Below are 23,456 nucleotides of genomic sequence, written 5' to 3' on the forward strand. Positions count from 1 at the left end.
TTCTCGTAGCTATAGACATTTTTCTTCTATTATTTCCTTTACAATTCTCTATTTTTTCACTGCCATGTTTTTGTGCTTTCATTTTCTAGGACTCCTAGTGAGCATGTATTAGACCATCTTGAATTCTTTTCCCATGATCTTTTCTACTGAGTCTTGTTAGGGATTTCTCACCTTTATCTTTCTATTTAAAATCTTGAAAATGAATATGCTTATAATTTCTGAAAGCTCATTCTTGTGTTTTAACCATTTCCTTTGCCTTCTCTGGCACATATTTTATTTCATTAATGTGATATCATTCATGATTTTTAGTGTTTTCTTCTGCATCCTACAGAGTCTCAACGCCCTCTGTGTGTTTTTGTGCTTAATCCCATCATTCATACTGCAGTCCCTTATTTCAGGAAGAGCACGGCTTCCCACTCTTGCCCTTCTCTGGTGTGATGTGGGCGTCCGTTGCCTCTGTAGTTGCTTTTCTGTGGACAGTGAACTTTGATTCTCCTACCAGAGTGGAAGAGAGGCAGATAAAGCTCACAATGTTCTGCTGCTCTTAGTTTTTCATTGTGCCCTTGACTTCAATAGAACCTGACTGACTCTTTTCTGAATTCTCAGGAAAGGCGTCCTTTGTTTCCTTGGTACCTCTCGTCCTCACCTTCTCTGTAGGCACTCTAGTTTGAATGTAGTCCTTCCTTCTGCCTTCTCTTCTGTTCCTTTCATGGACCGTTGTACAATCCATTTTCATTCTTTTGTACCTGACACTGAGGGAAGATTTGGCTATTTCCTGGTTTCATGAAAGATAGAGTTAGTTATACCACTACTCCACTGCTTAAATAAAAAGTAACATTGCATTTTGACATATATTTCCATAAGCAGTCTTTATTTGGTTAATGATAAAACTTTATGTAGTTAAACATAATGATTAGAAAATTAATGTTAATTTAAGTTTTCCCGAAAAATTTGTGTGAAAGACTTTGTGCTTTCTGGAATGTCTTTCATGGTTTTTCTGTTGTCTTTTCAAACAACTTAAAACACACAATTTCTAATTTATGCCCTTGAGATAACTCTTTTCTTATAGAACATTATTTTTAGTACTAAACTAGTGTGTCCTTTAAGTAATATTTAGTTATTATGTGATACTCAAAACATTTCTATCATTTTTTAACTTTCTTCACATTCTCGTTGAGTTTTCCTAATCAATTTTTGTGATTAGCTCATTAATGAAATTGAAGAAATGGGTGGAATGGCCAAAGCTGTAGCTGAGGGGATACCGAAGCTAAAAATTGAAGAATGCGCTGCTCGAAGGCAAGCTAGAATTGACTCCGGTGAGCTCGAGTGGGGCGCGGGTGTGTGGAAACCAGTTGTGCACATATGCCAACTTCTGTTTGTAGTTAATACAACAAAGCTGCCAGAACATGAAGCATGGGTAAAGCCGTTCTCAGTGTTGCATAAACACACGTGTCTGTATTCTGTGTGCATGCATGCACTATATGCCACGGGTAAGCATATGCACAGTTTGTGTGCATGGATACTCAGGAACGCATGCTTGTGTGTTAGTATCACCCGCATTTTGAAGATGACGGTGATGATGCTCCCTCTACTCTTCCTCGGAGCTGTTGCTCATCTGTGTGATTGTCAGCTGTTTTTCTCCTACTCTGCTTGGGGCACAGTGCTAGGCCTGAGCACACAGTTGTGGGCCAGACCAACATGCTCTGTGTACCCGTAGAACTTACCTTTTAGTGAGAGAGATAGAAAATACAAAGGCAGATCTATAAAATAATGGAATTATGGTTTGGTGAGTGCCATAAGGAGAATTGGGGGAACATTTTAATTTAGATAGAATAATAAGCTTGTAGCAGGAAGGAAGCTGGTATCATGTTAAAACAGATCTTTATAGTTTGGGCTTATACTAATAGCCTTTTAAAGTTTTTTTTTGTTGTTTAAAAAGATTGTCTTTTAAAAAATTCAAGAGAATAAGTCAGAAGTGCTTTGGGTGTTAATTTTCTAATTTATAAGGCACAGGTGTTAACTGCTGCTGTCATGGGGCTTCCAAAAGGTCATGGGAGTGGGATTAAGAGATGATGGGCCTGCTCCACAAACTTATTGAAGTCCCCTCATGCTGTCTTTGTTTTGCGCTGTAAAAATTGGTCAGAAACTCTGGGAAAGCGTATAGTTTTAGACTGTGATAGAAGTCCTCTCTTAAAGACATTCTGATAGATGTTCCTTTCCCTTCACATCTCAGTCTCCCTTCGTGACCTGCTGATCTGTGTTGAACTTCCATCAGTAGAGTTCAGAATATGCTTATAAATATTAAATTTGAGGGACAATACATGAAATCAGACCATTATCCATAGGCAATTATTTATGAATAAGCTCTTCATATTGTTTTCTTTTGGGAAATGTACAGGTTCTGAAGTAATTGTTGGAGTTAATAAGTACCAGTTGGAAAAAGAAGAATCTGTGGAAGTTTTGGCGATTGATAATACTTCAGTGCGTAACAAGCAGATTGAAAAACTAAAGAAGGTAATGGCAGGTATCTGTGTTTCTGTGCTTTCTGTCTTCTGGGTGCTGGCTGAGACCTTGCATTCTCCTATTTCATGTATACAAGCAACCACACACGGTGGATACTATTTCCCATCATTTTCAAGATAAGAAAACTAAATATAAGACTGATTGAGAAACTTGTCCAATATAAATAACTGGACAGCCTGAACTAAAATCTAGGTTTATTGGCACCAAAAGCTCATGTCCTTGAATATGATACCTGCTTCTGTAAAGCATACATGGCTCATCCCAGTAATGATACCTTTCATTATTTATTAAGAACAAGGCTTAGACCATTATGTAAATACAAATTGAAAGCAAAATGAAATCGGAGTCAGTGTTTGAACCCATGGTTTCTCCCTGCAGTTTATCACTCAAGGGCTCCTATAACCCAAACTCTCTGCTTCAAGTCCATTCTAACTCAGTGACTCGATAGGACAGGGCAGAACTGCCCTGGGGCTTCCGTGGCTGGACCTCTTTACAGGAGTAGAAAGCCTGTCTTTCTTCCCTGGAGCAGCTGGTGGTTTCAAACTCCTGACCTTCCATGAGCAGTCCAACACAAAATTCACGGTGCCACAAATTCTCATCAAGAACTTCTATGGTGGTGCTTTATTAAGTTTTAATCTGTAGCGACGCTTGTTTTTTAATTGAGATGACTTTCTTTTTATTTTCACCTTCTCACTGAGATGATCCAAAATGCATGAAGAATACAAAATAGATAGAACACTGAATTCTCACTACTGTAAATGACATAGCAATCACCTTAAGCTACATAGGTTGCTTATTCTCTGCTTTGTAATTACTCTGCTATATCCATGACAGGACACTTGAAATCCAGTAGTAGTTCATCTCTTTTCAGTTTCCCTGTGATTGTTCAAGATGTAAACATTTTTATATCAGTCCAGATGTTATTTAAAAAAATGAATGGACCTCATTTTGTTAATTTTAATGTATAGCTATCATCTAAAAATAAATAAATTCTGATAGAGTTAATAACCACATGTATACTGACTTCATTTCCTCCTATTTGCACTGATCAGGAGGTAATGATTCTTGTGTTGCGTTGTGTGTGATGTTTAGCACATTGGGCTATGCATTGGGTTGCTAACTGTAAGAGCAGCAATTTGAAACCATCAGCCACTGCAGGAGAAAGCAGTGACTCTGCTGCCATCAAGATTTAGAGCCCTGGCAATGCACAGAGGGAGTTCGACTCAGCCCTTTCGGGTCGATGTGAGTTGGAACTGACTTGATGGCATTGAGGTTGAGATTTTTTTGATCATATAGAGTTAAGGTCACTGGGTGGTGCAACTGGTTAAGCATTGACTGCTAGCCAACATGTTGGTGCCTCAAACCCTCGTGAGGCAGGCACCTCAGAAAACTGATCTGCTTCTGAGTGACCGCAGTCCTGTAACCCCTGCGGAGCGGTTCTAGGTTGCATGTGTAGGGCCACCAGGGGCTGACAGCACCTGACAGTGACAACAACGTGTAGGCTGTGGCATTTTCATTTCAGTAATCATACTTTTATTACTAATTTATTACACTTGTAAAAACCCTCCTCTTTTTAATAAAACGGTTTTATTGGCATATAATCCACACATCATGCAATTCAATAGCTCATTCACATCACGGAGAGCTGCACACTTGTCACCACCGAAAGTCTTTCTCTTTGCTTTCCTCACTTAAAATTACTCAGAAAACCCAAACTCACTGCCATCAAGTTGATGCCGACTTACAGCGAGCACTCAGTAGGTGGCCTAGTACTGTCCGTGTGGGTTTCCGCGACTGTAACTGCAGGAGTAGAAAGCCCTCCCTTCGTCCCACTGGTAGTTTGAGGAGGCTGACCTTGCAGTTAGCAGCCCAACGTGAAACCACTACGCCACAAGGGCTTAGGTCCGTACTAAATGTATACTTTCATAATTTGGAGGGGCTTTATGTACCACAAGTGATATTATAATAATGTTGCCTGTATATATAATTCCCCCCCATTTGTCTCCTCATCAGTAGTTTCGGATATTCCCCCCCCCTGCCCCCCCTTTAATCTGCAGCCCAGTAAATTCTGCCATGAATTTCTGGTTTTTGATTGTTCAGGTGGGGACAGTCGTAGTTCAGCAGTAGGTAGAACTCTTTCATCTCATCATGCGGAGAGCAGCCCCAATGCACAGCCATTACACTTCCTGCGCTCCCACCAAGCGCATCAGGCTTGTGTGTGGCGATGGCACTGAACAATTTCAGTGGTGATTACAGACAAAGAACGCCTAGGAAGAAAGGGGTGGTAATCCCCATCCAGAAAATTAGCCAATAAAAACCTCATGGGTCACAGCAGTTTGATCCTATTATGCACTGGATTATCATGAGTCAGCACCAACCTGACAGCACTAACAACAATAGTTCTTCAAGTTATTATAATCAATCAACTTATCTAAGAATGGCTAGTTTTTCAGTAAATGCGAAAAGGTGTACTTTGCAGGTCTCTGCTCAAATGTCTCATTATATAAGAAGCTGGCAGTGATCCAGATCTATATTCATACCCTGCCCTGTGATCTCAGATACTCCCTAATTTACTGCGCTTTAATGTTTGTTAAATTACGTGCCTAAATGTTAATGTTTGTTGTTTTTTCCTCTCTTGTGAACTAATGAAATATAGGCACAGCAAGGGCAAGGGCGTTGTTTTGCTTATTACTGTACCTTCCCAACTAAAAGGATGCAGGAATTAATAAGGTCTGAATATTTATCATATATGTTCATTTAATTAGAAAACATTTATAAATGATAACTATTGTCTAAATTTGAATGGTTTAGGCCTCTACTAATGAACAATCCTATTTCTTAGCATGAAGAGATGGGTCCCAAATGATAATCTGTTCTATAAATCCTCATATAATTAATAATAAAAACAAAATTTTAACTGTGTACCTATAAAAAGTTGGGGGAGGATTGAGACTCATTGAACTCTGTGTATTCGAGACCTGCATTTTCCAAAGCTAGGTTTAGGTAGTGAGAAAAATATCACAGGTAATCAGTCCACACAGCAATACAGAGGGCTCATTTCAACTCACTTTTGTGGAACAGTTAGTATTCTGAAGGTCCGTCCATCAACTTGCATGGGCTGCTGGTCCAAGGTCAAGGAAGCAGACGGCAGAGTCTGCCCTGAAGCAAGGGCAGCAGCAGCAGGAGGATGAGAAGTTGGGGCACACATAGCAGAGGCCAGCAGTGCAGGAACATAGCATAAACGCTACAATACATGTTAAGCATTGCATTAAAGTATATAAAAGTGACAGTAGTATCAATACAATTTGCAGACATTCTTATTTCCTAAAATTTAGAATTTCCTCAAATTCTTGTTCCCTAAAAGTTCGTGCTTTCTAAAAGAATGCAGCTCTCCATTCTTGTTACCACCCTTACACGGATCTGCGGGAAGCTTGGCAAACAGGTTTAATGGAACCTCAAGCGCTTGGGATGCACACGCCGCAAGGCAACCCGATCCACAGGTTGGCTCGGCCCACAGTAGTGCAACAGCACAAACATGAGGCAAAGGACTAGCTCAGGCAGCAGAATGCTGGTCCGATCACCAGGGAGAAAGAGGGAGGGGGCCAGCCTTGGAAAGCCCTACAGTCAAGCTGTGAGCCGACTAAACTCTGTCCACATGTTCCCCTGGAAGCCTAGATGGCACAATAAGCCTATCACACCAGTTCACCAAAGTTCTCCTTTTCTTTGACCTTTTGCATAGGTCAAATCGAGCAGGGATCAAGCTTTGGCTGAGCGGTGTCTTGCTGCATTAACTCAATGTGCTGCCAGTGGAGATGGAAACATTTTGGCTCTTGCAGTGGATGCAGCCCGGGCAAGGTGAGGTTCTGTACATATGCTCTATATGAGACACTATTTTACTTCATAGCCTGGCACCATCCAGGTTCCAAAAGTTGACCACTTTAGCTTTTCAAAGGATACTTTAAAAAGTTGATCCGATGTATCATGTAACATCAAAAGAAAACAATGGAAACCAAAAATAAATTTAATTATTTTCTTTTTTAAAATATCATATATTTTGATTGAAGACTTAATATTTGTGTATTTTGCTACTGCTCAGGACATTTGAAACTGTTGTAATTATTTATGTATATAATTAAAAATCATTTTATTGTGGGTTCCTATGACTTTGATCACAATTCCTTCATACATCCATTGTGTCAAGAACATTTGTACATTTGTTGCCATCATCATTCTCAAAACCTTTCTATTTGGACCCTTGGTATCAGCTCCTCATTTTCCTCTCCCTACCTGCCCCCCATGAACCCTGTTAATTTAAAAGTTACTATTATTTTGTCATGTCTTACACTGTCCAATGTCTCCCTTCACCCACTTTTCTGTTGTCCATCCCCCAGGGAGGAGGTTATATGTAGATCCTTGTAATCGGTTCCCCTTTTTCTACCCCACCGTCCCTCTACCCTCCCGTATCGCCACTCTTACCACTGGTCCTGAGGAGTTCATCTGTCCTGGATTTCCTATGTTTCCAGTTATACATCCTCTAGTCTAGCCAGATTTGTAAGGTAGAATTGAGATCATGATAGTGCGGGGAGGAAGCATTAAAGGAAAGCATTAGAGGAAAGTTGTGTTTCATTGGTGCTACCCTGCACCATGACTGGCTTGACTTCTCCCTGCAACCTTTCTGTAAGGCGATGTCCAGATGTCTAAAGATGGGCTTTGGGTCTCCAATCCACACTCTCCACATTCACAATGACATGATTTTTTGTTCTTTGATGCCTGATACCTGATCCCTTGGACACCTTGTGATCACACAGACTGATGTGCTTCTTCCATGTGGGCTTTGTTGCTTCTCAGGTAGATGGCCACCTGTTTATCTTCAATCCTTTAAGACCCCAGATGCTATATCTTTTGATAACCAGGCACCACCAGCTTTCTTTATTACATTTGCTTATGCACCCACTTTGTCTTTAGCGATCATGTTTGGAAGGTGAGCATCATGGAGTGCCAGTTTAATAGAACAAAGTGTTCTTTCATTGAGGGAGTACTTGAGTGGAGGCCCAATGTCCATCTGCTACCTTAATACTAAACCTATAAATATATGCACATAGATCTATTTCCCCATCATCATATATAAATATATTTACATATGTACATGTCTGTATTTCGACATCTATAAATGCCCTTTGCTTCCTAGTTCTTTCCTCTATTTCCTTTTACTTTCTTCTTCTCCCACTATCATATGCATCCTTCATTTGAGTTTCAGTAATTCCTCTGGGTTACATTGCCCTTGATCAAGCCCTACCAGGCCTTTTACACCTTCCTCTAACCAATTTTGGATCACTTGTTCCATTGTCCCTGGGTTGTTAACACCACTTCCTTTCCCCCACCTCTCCCATGTCCTGCAGGAACCACTGGTCTTGTTGTTTTCTCCTCCAGATTGTTTATCCAGCCTATCTTATCTAGATAGATTTGTGGAGATAATAATATTCACAAAAACAAGACAGTGCCAAACAAAGCAACAAAAGAAAACAAAATAACAACAAAGAAAGAACGACAAAGAGAGAAGCCTGTAAAATAGTTGAAGGACTGTTTGTTGACCTTTAGGAGAGTTTTCCGGTCCAGTCTGATGGGGTACCAAGCCCTGACCCCAAAGTATGTTTTTGGTACTCCCTCGGGACTCCCTTGCTCTGCTCCCTTTTCTGTTGTGTTGCACGCCCTTAGTGTTTTCCTCTGTGTGACGGGTTCAGATCAGGTGCCGTTCCCACACTGTGTCTCCATTGTTGTCCCTGTAGGGCTATGGGTCAGTGAGGGATGTCGTGTCTCACAGTGGGGTGGTCATGTGGTCTTCTTTGTGGATTGGCTGCTCTGTGCGGGAATATCATCCTCAAGGCTTGGTGGGCCAGGATGTGCTCCACTCTCTCGTCCTCCCTGTTCATTTCCTCCCGTGTGCTCCGGTCAGAAATGTCCCTCTCCCTGAGCTGTAGCTTCAGTGCTGTCCTCTGAAGTAAATTCTTCTGGGGGGATGGGTGGCTGTCCATGTGCTTGGGCAACTCAGACCTCTCTACTGGTCTCCTGATTCATGCCGGTAGGTTGCATTCACATCTTGGAGCACCAGGTTGAAGTCTGGTCCCTCGTTCCCTGTAGAGATATAAACAATCTCCTCCCTTTGGGTGGGTTAGTGCCCTGTGCTCCTGCTACCATTTCTTTTTTAAAATTTTTTCCCTTCCTTTTTAGTTGGATACCATATGTATCCCTGGATTTGTTCTAGCCCCTGCCCTACTACCTCGATCTCAACACAAGAATGCTTGTATACAGTAGCTTTTTCCCTATGCCCCTTTTGCAGTTTGTTTTAAGCTTACCTCAGCTGATTCATTTTGTGCTTGTCCTTTTGTGCTTGACCTACTTTGCTTAGCATGATTTCCTCCAGGTCTTTTCATGCAGTGGCGTGCTTCATGCGAACATCATTGCTTTTCGCCATGCATTGTACTCCATTGTATGTTTATACCGCAGTTTGTAATCCACTCGTCTGTTGATGGAAATTTGGGTTGTTTCCAACTCCTTGCAGTTGTGAACTGTGCCACGATGAACATTGGAGCACAGATGTCTGGCTGTGGTTTATTTCTGGCCTCTTCTGGGGATATACCCAGTGGAGAGATTGCTGGGTCATGTGGTAGCTCAATTTCCATTAGTGGCTGTACATACCTACAGGTCCACCAGCAGTGGATGACAGTTTATATCTCACCACAGCCCCTCCAACACTGGTTGCTTTCTGATTTTTTGATTTGGTCTATCTTTGAGGATGTTAGATGGTTTCTCATTGTTGTTTTAATTTGCGTTTCTTTTTGGTTAATGATCGGGAATATTTTCTCATATTTTTATTGGCCATTTGGATTTCTGCCTTTGTGAAATTTCTGTTCAGGTCCTTTGCCCACCTCCTCAGTGGGCAATTAGTTATTATTGGTTATTTTCCTTTAGGCAGCTAGCAGAGTGTTGTAGGTTTTAGTAACAAGGCCTTTGTCTGATGTGTCATTGCTAAAGATGTTTTCCCAGTCTGTGAATTCTTTAGATATACACAGGGTTTTTTTATCTTTAGTAAATCCCACTTGTCAATTTGTGACTCATCTGTATATGTGTCCTTCCCTATTTCTGATAGCCTATGTATTCCCTGTGCCAAAGTTCTCAGGTTGGTCCCAATTCCCTCATTTATACCTCTAATAGTTTGGGGATTTACCTCAAGATCTGTGTTCCACCTTGAGTTTATTCTTGTGCGTGGATTGAGATAAACGTTTTGCCTCATTTTTCCTGCAGATAGATATCCATTTTTCCCAGCACCAATTGTTGAAAATGGCATCTGCTTCCCATTTGATATTTTTGAGCCCTTATCAAAGATCAGTTGTCTCTATTCTGATGATTTTATTTCTGGGTTTTCAGTTCTTTTCCATTGGTCTGAGTATCTGTCGTTATACCAATACCATGTGGTTTTGACCACTTTGGCTGTATAATATTTGCTAAAGTCAGGTAAAGCAAAGCCTCCCACTGTGTCCTTCTTGAGGAGTTCTCTGCTAATTCTGAGCTTCTTCCCTCTCCATATGAAGTTAGTAATCAGTTTTTCTATTTCTTTGAAGAAAAATGAGGGTAATTTTATCAGGATTGCATTAAACTTATAAAGTACCTTGGGCAGAACTGACATCTTTACTATATTGAGTCTTCTAATCCACGAGATATTCTTCCATTTGTTGAGGTCACTCTTGGTTTTTTGTGATAGTGTTCTATAGTTTTTCTCATATAAATCTTTTGTTCTTTTAGTCAGATATATCCCTAGATATTTCAATTGGTGCTTGGATACCACCTTTTTGTTCACTTCTGAGGTCTTATTTGATGTATATAGGAGTCCGATAGACTTCTGTTTGTTGATCTTGTATCCTGCCACTCTTTTCTATTCCTCTATAGCTTTCAGTACTCCTCTTGTGGAGCTTTTGAGATCTTTTTCATATATAAAGTCATATCTCCTGGAAATAATGAGTTTCACCTCTTCTTTCCCCAAGGGAAAATTTTGATGTCTTTTCTTTGCCTTATGTTGTTAGCTAAAACCTCCAGTACGATGTTAAATAAGAGTTGGGACAAGGGGCATCCTTGTCTGGTCCCCCTTTTCAGTGGGATTTGTGTTAATCTTTTCTCCACTGACTACCACATTGGCTGTTGGTTTTTCATATATAGTTTGTGTTAAGGAATTTTCCTTCCATTCCTATCTTCTTGAGTGTCTTAAATAGGAATTGGTGTTAGATGTTGTCGTTTTGGTGTACTGACTTTATCTCCTCTATCATTTCATCCTTTTTCTATGTTGTTTCCCTCATATCCTACAAAGTCCAGGCAGCATTCTGAAAATTTCTTTCTGTGGTAGATCAATGTCTACATCTTCTATGCATATTGTTAAGTTCAGGACATCTGCCATTGCCTTTGGTTTCTCCCGTTTTGTTGAAGTCATTGGGCCTGATTGCTGTTTACTTTGCATTATCTTAGAAGAGCCAGGTACCATTTTCTAGGGAATCCAGTACTGACTGTCTCTGTCTCTGTCTCATAAGAATGCTCCTTCGAACTGCCTGCAGCGAATTTCACTATGGAATTAGCCTACCACTTTAACCTCCTGTGTCTTCACTCTCAAGGGGAGTGCCCAAGAAGGCTGGTGGGTTGTCTACTTTGGTGTAGAACACAGAGAATGGTGGGTGGAATTTCCCTGTTAGGTAGATCACTGTGAAGATTGGGCAGAGTTTCCTGCAGCAGCTTGGAATGTTGGAAAGTGTTGGCCGAGCTGCCTGAGGCCCTGTGAGACATGAAGATAGGTGGGAGGAAGTTCCCTCAGTTGAGTGAGCCCACAGAGGATAAATAGGAGCGCCCAAAGGCACACAGGCAGGAATTTCCTGGGAAGAAGTTGGGTGGAGTATCCCCTGCTGGAGGGCGGGCATGCTTTCCCCAGCCTCAGGTTACACTGTAGAGTGTGAGCTGTCCCAGCTGGGTGGGGGGCAGGTGTAAATGCCCTCGGATAAAGAGAGTTGTCTGGAGGTTGGCAGTTGCCTGTGAGAGAAAAGGGAAGGGAAAAAGATAAAAAATGTAAGGAAAATGAAAAGAACTAAGCCTGCCGAGACGTTGGGGGTGGGTGGGGATGGAGAGAAGAGAGGGAAACAGAAGTAACATTCTACCTGAGCCCTGACTGTGGGGCTGGAGGTGTTTAGCCCTACCCTCAGGTGGCGGCAAGCTGTGGCTATGTTGAGATAAAGACCCCTCTGGCTCCAAATGATCCCGGCTTTGTCAGAGACAGTGGCAGGGCTAAGGTCAAACCCTAGCCAGCCTCCACTGTTGTAAACCAAAAGCCCCCAGATCTCCAAAACCTAGTGGATCTGTGCCTACTTATCTTTATGATGCTCCTCCTGTGACCCCGCAGGGCGGAATTTCCCTCTCAGTGACTCTCCTGTGCGGTTATCTCTGGAGTCCCTCTGGTATGTGTTACTCAGTCTCCATCTTCTCGGAAGTTGCTTTATGTATATATATATATTTCAGCTATTTTTGTAATTTAAAATTGAAAGTTGACAGTTGGCCTTATTCTTAACCCCTTGATAATTCCTCAATTGAAGTATCCTGTGGAACAGGTGTACTCAAACTACCGCCCGCAGCCCACATGTGGTACGGCGAGGACGTTTATCCGGCCCACCGGGTGTTTTTGCCCTGTTTGAATTTTTACTGCAAAATAAGATTTGTGCAGTGTGCATAGGAATTTGTTCATAGTATTTTTTCAAACTACAGTCTAATCCTCCAACAGGTCTGGGGGACAGTGAACTGGTCCCCTGTTTAAAAAGTTTGAGGACCTCTGCTGCGGAGGCACAGGTATCTGAGAGTTGAGAGGGAAAATTTGTGTCATTGTATGGCTTTAAAATTATTAGTGAAGCAGCCAGATGAGCCATCCATCTGCTGTGCACAATTCCACTCATTTCTTCTCTCTCTTAGTGAGAGCCAGGCACCCTTTTGAAAAACCACTCTTGTTATCCCTACTCTCTTATTTCTTGTTCTCATCTTGTTCTCCTGTACTTGACTTTGGACTTCCTAACTGTCTTAGTGTGTTTACTCAGGTAAAAAAATACTGTATTCTTTTCCCCCTTCATATTATGAATCCACATATGTAGTGCACATTGAGTGTGAAGCGGTGGCATAATTTGAAAAATACATTATTTATGTAAAAATCAACTGTCTGATATTATGAAAAATTGACCTCAATAATTTTAATCTCAAAATAGTGATTGTAACAGCCCCTCCATTTATTACTTCAGATGTACAGTTGGAGAAATCACGGATGCCATGAAAAAGGTATTTGGCGAGCATAAAGCTAGTGATCGGATGGTGAGTGGAGCCTATCGCCAGGAATTTGGAGAAAGTAAAGAGATATCATTTGCTATCAAGAGGTAATATGTGCGATTTCTTCAATGAGGGTATCATGTTTTCTGTTAACATAATCCCTCTGAACATATACTGGGAACTTGATTTTCTCACATACCGCTTGGTGGACACTGGAGTTGACTTTCGTCATAGTCCGTAAGCAACATTTGAACTTCGGCCAGAGTCTTCTTTCTCATTCAGAATAGCCGGTTAATCTAAGTAACATTGGAACAGCTGCATAGCCACCAGGTATTTAAATATTAATCTGCTTTATACTTTTTAAAAATTCATTATTAATTGGGAGTTAGCATATATATATATCTATCATTGCACAGTTCAATCACATCAGGCCATACTGCACAACTGCTACCACAATCAGTGCAAAACATTATTTTCCTTCCTGGACTCTGAAATCGTCTCCCTTTTACCCTCCCCCCCCCCCACCACCACGACCATTGTTACTCTCCTACCCCTCCCCCCAAATAAAACCACCCAAAACAAAACAAAAAACCCAACCCTTTATTCTACTTTCTGTCCTTTTGGGTTCATCAGTTCTGGGTTTCATATACCAAAAAAACACAGAAACATGTAATACAACTTCAAGAGGGCGATCCTTGATGACATGACATTTCTGAGATATGCCCTAAGATAAATAAACAAAAAATAAAACTAAAATACAGAAAATGTTGAAAGCCAGAGAACGCCCAGTGTGCATCAGTGGGGTAATTAACTGACGAAGTGTTAACTGTTCAAGTCAGGTTTATCCTAGTTCGATCTTCAATACTCATCTCTCCAATGCACTCTGCTCAGTAACCACTTTCCTCCCATCTCAATTACGGACAGAGGGAGATCCCTGGCGGCTTATTTCCTATGTAGTTCCCACAAACGTGTCTTGGACTCCCACTGTCATCCATAGCCTTCAACAAACCAGATTCTCACAATTTAGGCTCTGATACGAATCCTTCCTTTGACTTCAGATTATATGGATTTCAATCCTTTGGTGACTGATGAAGGTGTGCTTCTTCCATGTGGTCTTAGTTGACATCTCACTTAGATGGCTGCTCGTCCAGAGGCAAGCCTTTAAGGCCCCTGATGTTATTTTATCCGATAGCTTGGCACATTTACCTACAGCATCCATATCTTCTGTGTTCCCTTCCTGAGGGTGAGTTTTGAGCTAGACCATGATATAAGGACTCATTGTTCTTAAATTGTAGTTAGGATTTAATGCGAGCCCAAAGTTAACAAAGAGGCTTTGGAAGGGGGCCAAGGCAAATAAACAAACAAACAAAACTAAATAAATAAACCCATAGATCCAGGAGTGCTTTACTCCTTTAAGTTAATGTATATCATTTAATTGCTTAAATAAGTATAGAATCCTAATTTGCCTAATTAAAAACAAAGACACCATTCTATAAATTAAGTCAGTCTTTACTGAATGTAACTTGTAATAATTTATTCATTTGATCATGCTTCTCAATTATTTACTGTTGCTTCTGGGTGATTGGTTTTCTCAGTCGTTGTCGACATCATCCCACTGAAACTTTGAGTCAGTTCTGTGTACCAGATAAATATCAAAAACAGCCAACGTTCCAACAGTCAGCAGGGAACAGTTTCTTTTACCTAAAATAAATGTAGTGCTTTTCATATTGAGTATAAATCTACTGATTTCTAAGTAAACAAGCATTTTGTTACACATCAGTATAAGATACACTCTTTGTAACGGTTCACAGTCTTAAAGACCCACAGGACTGTTCTCCTCTATCCTGCACGGTTGCTGTGAGTCAGAATCAACTTGATGGTAGTACATTTGGTATTTTGGTTGTAATCTACTTAGAAGAGTCCACACCTAAGAGGTGTCATTGAAAGATGAATAGTCTAAAACAGCTAGGGAGGCACTTATGTATACATGACCCCATAAGGCTATTTAAAGTTTGTATTTAAGTATTTGTGTATGCTATATTCTGGACCCTTGCTCGACAAGGTGGAAAGTTATCATTTTCTCAACTCTCTTCCTTGTGAGAGCCTCCGGCTTCTGTGTCTGTGAGCATTACCATCTTTCAAGTTTTCCTTTAAGTGAGCAATGATAAGCGTATTTGAGCTTTAATGGACCTCTCCGTGTAAAGTAGGGGTGTTAGCAAAACACAAATAAGGCACATCGTGTTTTTTCTAATAATCTAGAAAACTTGGGCATAAACAAAGTTCTGCTTTTCTGCCTTCGCTTTGGCCAGTTAAGATATAACTGTTGGATTTTTAAATGTTCCTTAGAGTTCACAATTTCATGGAACGTGAAGGTCGCAGGCCTCGTCTTCTTGTTGCAAAAATGGGACAAGATGGCCATGACAGAGGAGCAAAAGTTATTGCTACCGGATTTGCTGATCTTGGTTTTGATGTGGACATAGGCCCTCTTTTTCAGGTACTAGAACTCATTGGGAGGAATCTCAAAAAGTTTACACTAAGGCACACTGGAACTCTGTGTAACTTATGCTGAGAAGAATAGTAAAGTTAAACCTAGTTAATAGTTCACAAGAAGAACATATTCAGTAAAGCCCTTAATTTATTTTTAATGCATGTAGTCCAATGCATTGTGACACAAGTAAAATACACATTTTAACACACTTTTTCAGACTGCAAAAGTAAATGTCAGTTCAGAATGAAATAGTTCATTAGGCTTTTGAAATTGAAACTTATTTTGAAAGACCTTGTCTGACTTCTTATGGAGGTGTGACTTATATTTTATGGGAAAGATAGCCTACATTAATGGAGTTTATGGAAAAAGTTTTGAGAAGAAAACACAATCTCCGTGTAAGTTCAGTTCATCAGTAGATGTTTATTCTCTTTACATTTTAGTAGTACTTAATTTAATCAGACAGTATCAAACAGTAAAATATCTTACTCTGACCCATGCAGGGTGACCACGAGTCAGGGTTGCCTTTGAGGTAACGGGGTGTATTGTCTGCTGTACTGCATGTGCTCACTCTGTTGTCCAGACTCCCCGTGAAGTGGCCCAGCAGGCTGTGGACGCAGACGTGCATGCTGTGGGTGTGAGCACACTGGCTGCCGGTCACAAAACCCTCGTCCCCGAGCTCATCAAAGAACTTGACTCTCTTGGACGGCCAGATATTCTTGTCATGTGTGGAGGCGTCATACCACCCCAGGTATATTTTCTCTCCGATATCTATCTGCTTCTTTTTTTTTTTCTTTTTTTTTATCTATCTGCTTCTTTGATGGAATTCCTGGGTAATCTTAGCTTCTATGTAATGTGCTGTTTTAGTGTACACTGTTATTAAATTTGTTGTAGACTTGGGACGGGATGATTTCCTGGTGGTTTTCCTCCGTGAATTTTGTACATTCCAAAAGTAGGCAGTGTCATTATTTTCTTGTCAAGCTATATTGTAATTTGCTTGGTGGTATATTTTAATTTAACAATGTACCAAGCTTTGAAGCAAGAACTACCTCTTTACAAATCAGTAACCTCTGATAAATAAGCTATCTTCTTCATGTCCACCAAACAGTGATGGAGAAGGAACAGGACAAAAGCAGTTGGCATACCGAGGAATGGTAGACACGCAGTGATATCTCAAACCCATATCTTGGCAGCCGAGACTCCTTGTCCTGACAGTGGAGTGATTTCCTCTAGTTAGCCAACTGGAACATTTGCTTCTGCTATTTTAGAGGCTCCTCCTCGCCCATTTCCTGCTTTCCCATCTCCAATTAGCACTCCACTTCAGAGCTATATCAGTGGCATGGTCCTGTAAAACCCCTTTATTATTTAGCTACTTCATTTGGGATATGTTTTTCTCAGATCTGGAGACCTTAACTAATTCAGACATAATGAATCAGCTTGACAACTAGGAGCTGAATGGGGCAGAGGTGGATACTTGAACAAAAATGTGTGTCCTCTTAGAAAAGGAGAAATGACGGCTAGGTAAACGATTGATGATGTCAGTTAATTAATTGATTGGGGGGGTGGTACCTTTCACTTATTTCTTTTTTGATAAGTTAAAATAATTAAGATATAAATATTATCTCTTTTCAATCTCATTTTAAATTATTGCAAGTTTTCCTTTATAATGAAAATGGCAAAGTACGAAGCTTAGAAGAATCATGTTTGAGACTGCTAGATAAATGATTTCCAGATGTTACAGAAGGCTCACCAGGAAATCTATTAGAATAAAAGAAAACTGAAATTATCCAGTACTCATGAAATGAGAAAGTATATATGCATGTGTTTATGAGATTGGTAATAACTCTTGGTTAGAAAACAAACTACGATCTATCTTTCTAACAATGTAGTGACCACCCACTGTCATTGAGTCGCTCTGTCTCATAGTGATCCTCGAGGACAAAGTCCAACTGCCCTTAGGGATCCTGAGGCCTCAACGCTTTCCTGGAGCAGAGGCCCTCATCCTTCCTCCGGGTAGCTGGTACGTTTATGCCTCAGACCCCGTAGTTAATAGTCCGATGCTCAATCCACTGTGCTACAGGGCTCCTTACCAACACTGCCCACAAGAAAACTACTTTCGTTCACACTCCTGACTGTTGTTTTCCTGTAATTTACTATTTGGATAAATAAAGGGGTATTGTTTTTCTATAGCTTTCTATCTGTGGAATACTATCAATACTGCAGTTCATGAAGATATAATACCTAACTTCTTAAGTATGACATTAAAATTTAAGAACCAATGTAATTAGGTAGCACAGAATATTTGAATTAAAATATGAGTTGAGACAAAAATGCCGGGTTATTATGTAAGTGAGCTGACATGTTCAAGGAATACATTTCAAACAAGTTGTATTGCCCTCTAGAAAGTGAAATTACTTAGAACACGCGTACGTGTTTTGCCAGGCCTTTCTCCCGTGAGTTTAAAGACGATAGTAACCAATTTCTTATAATGATGTACTTTAGTGTTAATGGCTATTCTTCAAAAGATGATTGTAGCAGTGAACACCTAATATTATCTCTTGATATTTATTTTCACCGAATTAAATTAGAAGGCACTGATGAATGTAGTTGATCAGATTAAACTGCCACTAGGAAGCTTTTAGGTTTCACCATGCAATCAAATAAATATGGCCAGTATTGTCTTACCATTGTCTATTACTACAATGATCTTCTAGCCATGTTTAGTAGTAGTAGCCTTTATATATTTTAGGAAAATTTAGCTTGACATAGACAATGTGATAGTCCAAATCCAACTCCATAGAAAACCATTCAAAATTAAAACTTTAAAAAATTGTTGTAAAAAATCTAGATGGCACAACATTTGCCAATTAAATATTTTCCTCATGTGTGCATTCATTGACACCAGTTGCTGCAATTATGTTGTGAAACCAGAACCATTACCCACTGCCAAATTTCTCATCACTGTAACTGGAAACTCGCTATTTTCTAAACAACGATTTCTTTCTCCTTTTCTTTTGTTCTTGTCAATTACTATAAAACTCTAATTTCTATCATTTTGCCTATTACAGGCTAGGAATTTCATAGTAGATGAAATTTTTTTTGTTCTTTTTTGATTGACTTCATATTTTTTATTGACTTCATTCAGCATGTTTTCAAGGTTCTTATTATTTTTATATCAAGTCTTTATTTTTTATGACTGAGTAATCTTCCATTGTATGTATCTACAGTTGCTTATCCATTCATTTGTTGATGAACATTTGAATTGTTTGTACCTTTGCTTCTGTGAATAGTATGGCAGTAAACACTGGAATATATGTCTGTTTGCATTGTTGCTTTCAAATCATCTGGGTGTATACCCAAGAATGGAATTGCTGAGTCATACCCTGTTTCTATGTTTAAGTTTTTTAAAAAAATGGGTTTTCACAGTAGTTGCACCATCTTACATCTTACCCACAATGGATGAGAGTTGATTTCTCATCATCTTTGCTGACATGTGCTAGTTTTCAGTTTTCAAATCTAAAACCATCAAACTCTTTGATAAAGAAAACATAAAGGTATTGCTTTGGGGTCTAGCCTTCAACAAATTCTTGGATATGATACCCAGCCCACAAGCAACAAAAGTCAAGTAGCTAAGTGGGACCTCATCAAAATTACACGCTTCTGTTAATCAAAGGGCTTCCATCCCCAATGAAGAGACTGCATACATACTGGGAAACTATTTGGGGAAATCATATATCAAATAAGGGTTTACTGTACAGAATATACAAATAACTTTTACATCTTAACAAGAAAAATGACAACTTAGTCTGAAAATGAGCAAAGGAGCTGAATAGACATTTCAACAAAAAATAACATCCAAAGGCTTAACATAAACAAGCACACTTTAGCCATTCTCAAATCCCAGCCAACGTCATCATTGTCAACTCCAACCCAACTCATGACTATTCCGTTTGTTACAAAGTAAAACTGCTCAGTAGGATTTTCTTCACTGAAATCTTATGGGAGAAGATCATCAAACTTTCCAAAATTAATCTGTTTATCTATTTTTTGGTGGCATATAATTAGGCCATCCCTAACCTGTCAGGCCAGGTTAACTAGCGAAACAAATCCAGTGACACTCATATGTGTAAGAAAGAGCTTAATATAAAGAAGTAATTGTATATAAAGAAAAATACTTACCTGGCAGGGGAGATACTATGATCATGTAAGTGGTTTTCCCAGGGCGAGGCTTATCCATTGCACTCTGGATGTGCTGACCCCTGCGATTTCCCCAAATGTGGGAAACTCGACTGCATAATTTGTGGTAGTGGGGGACTGCGTTCGCGCTGTCCCCTGGGAAAAAAAAGAAAAGAAAACATGCCAGTCCAGTCCAATTCAAGCACTTAAGTCAAATGCTAGTCCATAAGTCCCTCTTTAGACTCATACAACCATATGCAATGATGCAGAATGCAGGAAGATAACAGGCCTGTGGGTGCAAAGTGGTGTGGATCTGATGGCAGTGGCTGCGGCAGCAGTTTGGGGTCAGCCAGCAGGAAGGTGAAGGCAGAGAGAGAGGATTCCAGGATCTGTATGCGAAGGCCATGCCCACAAGGAGTCACCATCAGTCTGTGACCTGATTGACAGGTTGATTACCACCCCTCCACTTGTATATATCATCAAGTTTACATGGCATTATGTAACTACCACACCTAATTATGAGATGGTTGCTGTTGTAGATCTCATCCAGTTTTCTTATGTGCTTTCAAAATTTATATATCACACCTGCCCAAGAACAAGAACAGGTTTTCCACTGACTATCAACCTAAGTTTGGTAGCTCAAAGCCACCCAGTTACACCAGAGAAAGAGTTTTTGGTGGTCTACTTCTATAAAGTTTGTAGCCAAGAGAACCTGTGGAGTAGTTCTACGGTACAACACAGAGAGTGCCGTCAGTTAGAACTGACTCGACAACAAAAGGGTTTGCTGTGTTGTGTTTTTTAACATTTGGTCTCAAAAATTCACACTCTGGGATAAGACAAAGTTCAATAGGTGTGCTAGTGCCAGCGCAGAGTTATAGTACTACAATCATATATTACAAAAGTATAATCAAGAAAATAAAATTAGTGGTGGATAATTTGCATGACTGTAATTTTTCACCAAAATCAAATCACGTTTGATAATGAAAATGTTAGTGTGACAACCAGCACAAACCAGAATATCTTGGCACAGACAGTCAGTTGTGGTGGATGAGGTTCAAGGCTTGAAAGCATGTCCTTAACTTTATATTAAGGAACCCTGGTGGCACTGATTAGTAAGCATTGGGTTTACTTATTAGGCTTAAACATGAGGTTGGTGGTTCAAACCCATCAGCTGCTCCATTTGGAGAAAGATAAGACAATCTATTTCCATGAAGATTTATAACTTTGAAATCCTATGTCGAGCTGTTTTGAGTTGGAATCAACTCCATTTAAAAAATTTTATATTATAGGTGTAACATATCTTGATGGCAAATAGCCTCATGTATGGATCTGTAAATGTGCTGTGGGGATTTTTTCACCCAAACTTTGACCATGTTAAAATAAACCAGCAAACGGTAGCAGCAACAAATTAGAACAAAGAAGAGAAAAGGAAAAGCAAGAACTAATCATCATTTATAGGAAATCTGATTCCATTTTAAAGCCAAATTTACAATACCCACATTCACTTACTGCATGTGAAATATCCTGGTGGGTGCAAAGTGTTGTGGATCCAATGGCAGTGGCTCTGGCAGCAGTTAATTAAGTTAATAATTCCTCTGGCAGAGGAATTAAGTAAGCTTGTAAACTCAGAGCTCTCATATGACAATAAATTTAGCACAAATAATGACAATTACCGAAATTTCAGGGTAAACAAAATTATGGATTTGGGTCCCAAGAATGATCTTTTATGGACCCATACAGCTGCCTGACACTAACAACCATCTGGACTATTTGGAAAATTGACAAGAGTGTTTTTGCTTCTTAGGATGAGTTGGGGCTAGTTGTTAGTTGCAGTCTCAGTAAAAAATAAATCTTTAGTCTCAAATGTCAATGGTATATCCATTGAGAAAGTTTTTTGCATTGGGAACAGAGAAGAAAGGTTCACTGCTCTTGTGTTTTGTTTCTCTGACATTAAAAATACCTTCTTTCAAGAATTAAACAAATTCTTTCCACAGGATTATGAATTTCTGTTTGAAGTTGGTGTTTCCAATGTTTTTGGTCCTGGGACTCGAATTCCAAAGGCTGCTGTGCAAGTGCTTGATGACATTGAGAAGTGTTTGGAGAAGAAGCAGCACTCCATGTAACAGTATGGTTCATTGTTGTGTGTTTATTATTCTTCGACATTTTTCACTTCTGCTCAGTGAAGGAAAGGACACGTCTTCAGTTTAACTCAACACTTGATATGTACTTTTCTGGAAAGCTTTACATTAAAATACCTTACTTATAAGAATGTTGTCGTTCTAAGAGCATATATACAATTTCACTTTTAACATTTGAAAACATCCTTAAAGATCCTCTATACATATTCAATACTTTATTCAACTGTAGACTAGTTTTAAAAGTTTGATATGGATTACACATTTTTTTATAAATCCATTTACTTTCTGTTTAAAAAATTAAATTTTACATGGGAAAGTTTGACTAGTTCCATCTTCAATCTGATATTACACTGATTTGAGCATTAGAAAATAAAATCTCTCAAGTCGCCACTACCAAGTTCTATAAAGGATTGTGTTAGAAGGTACAGAATTGAGTGCGAAAAAAGGTGGATGAGGACTCAAAATCATAAGAGAGACCTGGCTTACTGGTTGTATAGAAATTAGTTTTATTATATTTGTTTGCATATATATTATATCACAACATCATACATCAAGCTAGATATTGACATCCCCTCACAGAAGGTATGATTCAGCCAGGGTGTGGTATATCACATATCATCCATGAAACACAACATTCCTCTAGTTCTTAAATACTTCCCCTACCCCCCCCCCCCCTTATCATGACCCAGTTATACCTTACAAATCTGGCGAGACTGGGGTACTTCATATGTTTCATATTCTGATTATCGCTAGATGTTTTTAGCAATTTTTCTTCTTATTTTCAGTCATGGCCTATTAGAAAATGAACATCCTTAAATCTTTATCCACTTCACGTTATGAAGGTCAACTCCTGTGTGGAGGGCTGTGAAGTCCCCCCTTTCTGCAATTGAGATAGTTCCTTTAAGTTTATTCGAATAACAAAATTGACCAAGCCCCCCATTAGAATTCTGTACAGCTTATTTGCATAGCTCCACCCAGTCATTTGGTGGGAGTTACAAAGGCTATTGCTAGAAGAGCCTTTTTTAATAATTCACTCCACTGAAAGGGTCAACCAACTAGTAATGTCTTAATCTCTATTTTGCTTCTCTAGAGTCTAATATCCATTGCAATGGCTACAGAGAAGTCAGACAAAATTCATGATTAAAAGGGTTTGTTAAGGAAGTTAATAAGTAGTAATGTCAGTAAGAAACACTCAGGGTTGAGTTTGTTTATCAAGTCATGTTACAAAGTTCTGTCAAGTTTGCTAATGCTCAAAGGGCATACCACTCTGCTATAAACTACAGCCCAAAGGTAGTCAACTTAAGTTCCCTGGGCTATAAATTTCCTAAAATAAGTGCTCAGAGGCACCCCACTCTAGTAAACTTCAGCCTGAAGGCACTAAGCTCCACTTGCATAGAACAGCAAACCCAGCTTCCCCAATTAAGTGTCCAGAGGTACCCTACTCCTCAAGCCATCCTCCTACACAAAGGCATTCATCTGTACTTGCTGTGTGGGTTAGGAAGTCCATCACTTTGTTCTGTGCTCGGGCTCCTGGTTCTGCTCTTCTGATGGTAAAGCCATCATCTTGGATCCAGGTGGTTCACTGTGCAAAGATCTCAAATCCTAAAGATACAGTCTACTCCTGGCCCTTTCTGGTAATGAAATCCCCTCCTGATTCTCAGAGGGTTCACTTTATACCCAACAGATTTTACACCAGGGAACCCTGTTTGCAATTACTCATAGGTGAATCCTATCAGTATCTTCCCACAACCTCTAAGACTCATGCAGGGAACAGTCATTGGATGGGCTTTAGAGAC

General features: G+C 39.7%; 1 protein-coding gene and 1 non-coding gene across 2 annotated transcripts in view; both read left to right on the plus strand.

The window, feature by feature from the left end:
• MMUT (methylmalonyl-CoA mutase) overlaps positions 1–21,791 on the plus strand; it is a 37,244-nt gene extending 15,453 nt beyond the window's left edge. Inside the window, exons 7-13 of the mRNA XM_075554995.1 lie at positions 1,205–1,316; positions 2,399–2,514; positions 6,263–6,378; positions 12,837–12,968; positions 15,208–15,355; positions 15,930–16,097; positions 21,517–21,791. Coding sequence (XP_075411110.1) covers positions 1,205–1,316; positions 2,399–2,514; positions 6,263–6,378; positions 12,837–12,968; positions 15,208–15,355; positions 15,930–16,097; positions 21,517–21,645 — 921 coding nt within the window. The 3' untranslated portion in view covers positions 21,646–21,791. The remainder of the gene's footprint in view (positions 1–1,204; positions 1,317–2,398; positions 2,515–6,262; positions 6,379–12,836; positions 12,969–15,207; positions 15,356–15,929; positions 16,098–21,516) is intronic.
• Positions 19,518–19,681, plus strand: LOC142454069 (U1 spliceosomal RNA). The gene has a single exon (XR_012785599.1). It is a non-coding gene; the product is annotated as a U1 spliceosomal RNA (small nuclear RNA).
• Positions 21,792–23,456: the final 1,665 nt, after the last annotated feature.

This window comes from Tenrec ecaudatus, chromosome 7 (assembly GCF_050624435.1).
Source record: "Tenrec ecaudatus isolate mTenEca1 chromosome 7, mTenEca1.hap1, whole genome shotgun sequence".
Taxonomy (NCBI): Eukaryota; Metazoa; Chordata; class Mammalia; order Afrosoricida; family Tenrecidae; genus Tenrec; species Tenrec ecaudatus.